We start from the raw sequence: 6,636 nt of genomic DNA on the forward strand, positions 1-6,636 counted from the left end.
CAAATCGAGCGATCGCAGCGTCTTCAGAATACAATCGAAAGTACCTTCGCCGATTGTGTGTAGACTACATTGGGCCAACGAAAGTTGCTCGACTGCTAACAAATTGGAGAATGTGCTACCGTTGAGCGTTCGATTGAATTCCGTTCCACTTAGGTTGACAATTAATAAATTTACAAACGCTGTGCTGCTATCCAGCCACTGAGCAGGATCGTAAATGATGTGACTACCGCAGGCAACCTGTGACTGCTGCAGCACAAGACTACTTAGGTTTCCAGCCATAGGCTGTAGGAAATTTTCGACCTTCAGCGGCGTTGTTTCATTTTGCTGTACGTTGAGTAATTCGAAATGATTGACTGTTCCCAAGCCCTCAAAGGATTTAGCATTCAATGTTTGCAGTTGAGTGCCATGAAGTGTCAAATTGACTAAGTTTTGCATAGTTATATAGTTGAATGCGTTATTCACTATGGCTTGCAGAGTGCAATTACGAATTGTTAAACTGTTCAGTTTATAGCTGCCGGACATCGTGTATTTGCCTATGGCCGCATCGTTGAAGGTGCAATTCTCCAAAATGACATCGAAGTTCTTGTTGCCGCAATAATCAATGAAGTATTCCAATTCATAAATTAGAGTATAGATCGGACCGCCAGAACAAATTATAGATTTGCATGTTCTGTTATCTGTACAAGTGAAGCCAGTGCTGGTTATAGAAAACATAAAACGTTTATTTCATTGTTATGGCAATAAGGATAAGGTTACCGGTGGCAACAAATACAAAAACAACGCAACTAATGAAAACAATCGTGCAAAAGACACCCACAGCCAGAGCGAGAAAAAAAAAAAAATATACATATATATTTCATGATCCAATGATCGGATCTAAACCAGATTAGTATGGGACCACCTCTGAGACACTACCTTTCCGATGCAAAAAGAATTATCGGTTGAGGTGGTCCAAAGATATTCGGTAACATACATAAAAAAAAACAAAAACAAATTATTCCGACGAACTGATAACCTCCTCCTTTTTTGGAAGTCGCTTAAAAAATATTGCAGTAGTTGTGTTTTTTTTTAAATTATCCAGTAACTTGCCAGCAACTCTCCAGTAACTATATTTCTAAGAATTCGCTCTCATAGAAAAAATTTGCAATAAAGTACGCGAACGCTTTTCCAGTAGTAATTTGCAAGTTTCATGAACAGCTGATAAATTGGTTGTTTATTTGCAGCAAATTCCTAATAAAACAATATATTTTGTTTTTAAATAGGTTTATTTTGCGAAATTCAATAATAGGTGCGTTCGTTTAAAATCTCCAGTAAAAACAAACCAACTGTCAAATGCCGTCGAAATGTCATCTGTTCTCTCACAAGAGAGAAATATCCAAAATAGTACGCGAACAGAAAATTTGCAGAAACTTGCAAGTTAGACGAACAGCTGATATAATATATTTTTTTCATTCAAAAGTGTAAAATTTAAAACGTACGAAAAGTCATCACAAAGTGTTATACTGACACAGTTTATTGATTAAACAAATAACTACTTATTTCTTACAAGTTTAATCAGTCGCATTTTGTAAATTTTTAACTTCCAAACGATCAAATTCAATTTTGTGATTTGCGTAGATGCCAACCAGCTGTTTTGGATCAGCTGTTTTCCTGTTGGTAAATTGCTGTTGGCAAAAATTTTTCCAGCAGAAAGCAGCAGCTCCCCTCAAAATGAAATGTCACTTTGCTCTCTCAATTTCCCCTAATTGGTTAAACATGAACAATTAACAGCTACGCGCACGCAACTAATAAAAACCCACAACCAGTTTCCTTATTAGTTTAAATTTCGTCCAGCAACATGCGATCATCTGTTTTTCGTACTGGCAAATTCTTACAAGTAAAAATTTATCCAGTAAAATCCTGTAAAAACTTGCAACTTCAACTGTCATTTTTCGCTCTCTCAATTTCCCCTACTTTGCAAGTTTTTGCGTACGAAAACGCCAAAACATAAAAATTCGTAAAAACTTTTACTGGATTTTACTGGAAATGAGTAAAAAAACGCAACAAATGACTTGAAATTTTCCTTTCAACTAGACTTAATCGTAATGTTGATAGGTAACTCATACGCCATGGCATATGAACGATATACGTTTTCTCTCGCTCACCCATCCTCACGGAAATGAGGTTTTTGACTGGCTGTAGATATTTCATCTAGTTACAATATGTATTACGAATGTGCTTTCAAAAGGGCGAAAATGCAATTTCAACATGGGTTGGAAGTACTTTAAGACCATAAGAATTGGCAGGCAACCTTGAATTCATTTTCTATATACACATATATATACTGTAAATATAATTCTATCCAAATTTCAAGTCATCTGAATTATGTTGAGTAATCGATTTATATTGACATCTCTAATAGATAAAAACGCATAGTCAAGACCGCTGTCAGCAGCCAGACCTCCTGATCTGAATTCATATATTAATAAGCTAAGCTCATAAAAAATTTCATTCGATCTGAAGTATTATGGGTTTTTAGGTCATAAAATAATATTTCTATAATTTTCATGCATACATATGTATGTATTTAAAAAATTAAAATATATACGCATTGGACCGCCGAAATGTATATTTGATGCAACTGATTAAGTGGAAAAAAATATATATATTTTTTTTAATTATTGCTTTCAAATAAAATCATCACTTTCGAACGTTTTCTGGATACGAAAACTAGTGGAAATTTAAGTCGTTACCTGAGCATTTCCGGGTAGGAAAATCGTATTTTTTAAAAATTGTATTATTTTTCCGTTCGTTTCCGGATACATAAACTGTCGATAAAATTGACATTGACATTGCTGTTGGAATTGCGTTTGCAAATTTTATGCTTGCTGCCTTGGCAACCATGTGCATTTTATTGTTGTGAATTTCCAAATGCAACGAATATGCGAATGCCAGAGAGAGAGAGAGAGTATTTCCAAGTAAACATGAAATAAAAATGTATTTAAGGAGCTAAGGAGCAAATTAATTTTTTTAGCTCTTCGCTTCAGCTCCGCTTCAGTCGAAATCCTTTGCTCCTTTACCCCGCTCTGCACGGCTCCGAAGCCCTGTCCACAACGTCAACTTTACTAATAATGATAAATAACAAAACGAAATTGCTAACGATACGTTAAGGCTCATGTACACTTATCACTTTCGTTTCTAAATTTCTCTTTGTACTTACTATGCACTTACTGCATTCACAGCTCGTTCTGAGATGTTCACTCCCGCAGTACTTGAATCATAGATGATTTTCATGGTGGTTGAATTATCAATTGCAGTTGTTGTGATTGTCGTTGATGTTATTGTGGTTGTTGCTGTTGCATTTGGAGTACTAACTGAAACCTCCTCGCTTTGAATTGTGCTGACAGCAGTTGTCAATTCACATGACTCATCTGAGAAATCCACATTACTCAAAATCAACAGCAATACAAAGCCGATGAGCAGGATTATGACCATATATTTCATCAAGCTATGTGAATTGAGGACAATAAAATATTTATGTATGTACATCCAAGCTCGAAAGAAAGTAAAACAGTTTAAAAATTGCAAATCTTACCAAATTCTTTTGGACGAACTTATGAGTTTGCGTTCTCGCAGCTTTGTGTTTTGTTCGTCATTTAGGTGAAAGGTTTTCGTTTTATACATTTTATCAAAGCACAAACCAGCAGGGTGAATGCACATACAAATGTATGCATGTATGTATGTATATCCATACAAATACCCAAAATTTTTCAGTGAATTAACGCTTTTACACAAATATTAGCGCTTTTTCGAGTTTAGGTAGCAATTTTGCGTACATGTTATCCACTCGACAATTCTCAATTAACTGTTTTACCCCTTTTGAGATTCATTTATCACTTCATCGATTTGTGATGGCTAAATACTTTTGTATTTAATTTATTTAGTAAATAATTAAATCCCATTTGCTTATCAGTAGCTATGGTAATAAAATCGCGTTTACATACTTGGTTTGATAAGGCAAAGGGCTTAATCAAGTTCCCTGAATTTGTGAACGTATGTGAGCATACTAATGGGCACCATTTAATGTAAATATAAATGCCTACCATGTAGGGACCATGATTAGTTCGCGTTAGCCCCTGTTGGGATTTCGACATAACTGTCACGGGCATAACTTCCATTCTATGGAAGTGAAATTATTACCATCGATCGATTTTTGGTCCATGGCAGTTAAGTCTGACATTACTTACACAGATCTGATTCATGGAAGTTATGTATATTAAATGAGCCGCTCACTGCACAAATTGATTAACTCCACTTTTGAAAAAATCTTAAATTTCAGTGTCACAGCTGAAAGTCCGGCGCAAAATTAGGAATTTTCACTTATAACTTTTTGAAAAAATGGTTAAATTTCCGAAATCCAAGACGGTATATATCAGATTTCTGTATTTACCACTTCTTCCATGAGATAAATTGATATATGGATATAAGGTTTTAGCAGCGCCAGTGATGAATTTCTATTGTTTTACATTAATGCAGCCAATTTTTGAAGCTGTTGATTAAAAGCGGTGAGTGGAACTCTTATGACTTATCAGGTTCGTTTTAAATTTTGTGACTTATTTTTAGAAAATGTTGAATTAACTGTCGGTTTTAAGTTTAAAAATGCGCACCACCTCGGCTTTTGAAAGCTAATGCTGCATTGGTAAAGCCTTTTCCTATAAACGGAAATTTCTTATTTCTTCCATTTTCTTTCGCTTATAATCTCAGAAAAGTATGCTATTTCAACCCATATTTGTGAGTTATGAGTGATGGTTAGCGAAAAAAAAACAATAAACTCTTCGACGGGATTCTGAAATCGATAAGGCCCCCAAGTTGTTGTTAGGAGACCAAACAAATATCGAAAAACTTTTATCGAAGGTGACTCTAGAAAAGGTAATCAAGAAAACTTCATTAGAAAACGATGAGGAAAACGTATTGGACTTTGAAATGAAGACAAATTGGATGATAACTTGACTGAATTTACTAAGAAAAATTCGAACGCAAACCCTTCTGACGAGCCTCAGTGAGTTCCAAATTCTGGAATTCTCAAAATCTGTATATATTCCCTGTGATCATGTAATATTATGCGAATTCTTTCACAATCCTTCAAAGATTGAAAATTGCCGTAAATGTCAAGTAAATATTCAAAGGTTTGTTCGAATAATATCATAATTTATCCTTAGTATATTTTACCCACCAAAAAATTTGCACCTTATATAGGCCGCGACCGCTGTGGTGTAGTGATAAGCAGTGCGCACTTCCACTACGCAGCGTCTGGGTTCAAGCCTTGGTCAAAGCAACATCGGAAAACAATATAGAAAAAAGGTTTTTTCTTAACAGCGGTCGCCTCTTGGCAGGAAATGGCAAACCTCCGACTGTATTTCTGCCATGAAAAACAGCTTCTCATAAAAAATACGGTCGCCGCACATAGGAGTATTTCAGTCCAAAAACCGGTCAAAATTATTAAGTGCTTTTTTCAAATACATTTATTAAGAAAACACGTTAATGAATCATAATTGCAATATATTTAACAATAATAAAACAAAATTAAATAAAAATGATTATTTAAATAAACAATATTTCTATTTCACACTTATTTTGTAAGTTATTGATAAACGACATATAATTAATGGTTTTTTCTTCTAGTATTTGAAAAAGCTGTGACTTAATCTTCGTCCATTGTCGGTGTACTCGGAATCAGGAGTTTCTTTGCCTCTTTAGAAAACGGCTTTTATTTTTTTTTATTTTTCTTTTTGCTAGTGCAGCTCAAGAATGGGTCAGATGTTAGTAACAGCCTGTTTAGAATATCTCTGTTGCACTCTACTCTAGAAAATTTTCGGGAAAAATCCAGGCGGTATTTTCGGAAGTGTTTATTTCTGGCCTCGGCTTCCTCTTCTGATAGCTGTCCAATTGGTAAAATGGCAATTGGACAAAGACATTCCTACTGTCTTTACAGAGGACATGTAAAAAAATTATCATAAAAGCGAGGAAAATTGATTTTTGCCAAGACACCTGTTTTTGCAGTGCATACTTTGAGAACTGAGAAAACAAAATTGTGGACATATGGGGACAATTTTATTCCCGTTTATATTCAAAAAGGGTCCAAATATTATGATCACGCTAACAATTTTACTTGACAAGGTCCGACACCTATTTAAAAACACTACTGTTTGATAAATTTTAGTTAAAAAAAAATTACTTTTTACTGGGACTTAAAAATCCTCACTTAGGTTGCAGTCTTGGCATGAAATTAAAAAAATAAATTGTTATTATAAAGTACATACCTTGCCCTTCCATGTCCAAAAAGATTTTTTCGTTTACTTCACAAAACAAAAGCACAGTTAACCATTACACACTATGGAAATCTAGGATTGACGAGAACAAAGATTAATGGTTAAAACAATGACTAGGTTCCAATGAACAATGCTCAGACACTAAACGCTGTGAAAATTCTGGCGTCTGCTATTTGATAAACCGATTATCTACCTTCAAGAAAATAGTTTCTGTGATGAGATTAAACATATTTTTTTAATTCGACTTATGACCGGCTTTTTCATACAAATACTCCTATGTGCGCCGTTCGGAGTCGGCGAAAAACTATAGGTCCCTCCCCACAACAAC

General features: G+C 34.7%; 1 protein-coding gene and 1 long non-coding RNA gene across 2 annotated transcripts in view; both read right to left on the minus strand.

Moving 5' to 3' along the window:
- LOC118743897 (mucin-22-like) overlaps positions 1-3,663 on the minus strand; it is an 8,533-nt gene extending 4,870 nt beyond the window's left edge. The window contains exons 1-3 of the mRNA XM_036476660.1: positions 3,575-3,663; positions 3,200-3,487; positions 45-697 (exon numbers count right to left, since the gene is read on the minus strand). Coding sequence (XP_036332553.1) covers positions 45-697; positions 3,200-3,487; positions 3,575-3,663 — 1,030 coding nt within the window. The remainder of the gene's footprint in view (positions 1-44; positions 698-3,199; positions 3,488-3,574) is intronic.
- A 1,774-nt stretch (positions 3,664-5,437) lies between these two features.
- LOC118744014 lies at positions 5,438-6,589 on the minus strand. Its single transcript, XR_004993501.1, has 3 exons — positions 6,502-6,589; positions 6,300-6,380; positions 5,438-5,485 (listed from the first exon to the last, which is right to left on the minus strand). It is a non-coding gene; the product is annotated as an uncharacterized LOC118744014 (long non-coding RNA).
- Between the last annotated feature and the right edge of the window lie 47 nt (positions 6,590-6,636).

This window comes from Rhagoletis pomonella, unplaced genomic scaffold (genome assembly GCF_013731165.1).
Source record: "Rhagoletis pomonella isolate Grant_MI unplaced genomic scaffold, Rhpom_1.0 Rhpom_scaffold_00007, whole genome shotgun sequence".
NCBI classification, from domain to species: Eukaryota; Metazoa; Arthropoda; class Insecta; order Diptera; family Tephritidae; genus Rhagoletis; species Rhagoletis pomonella.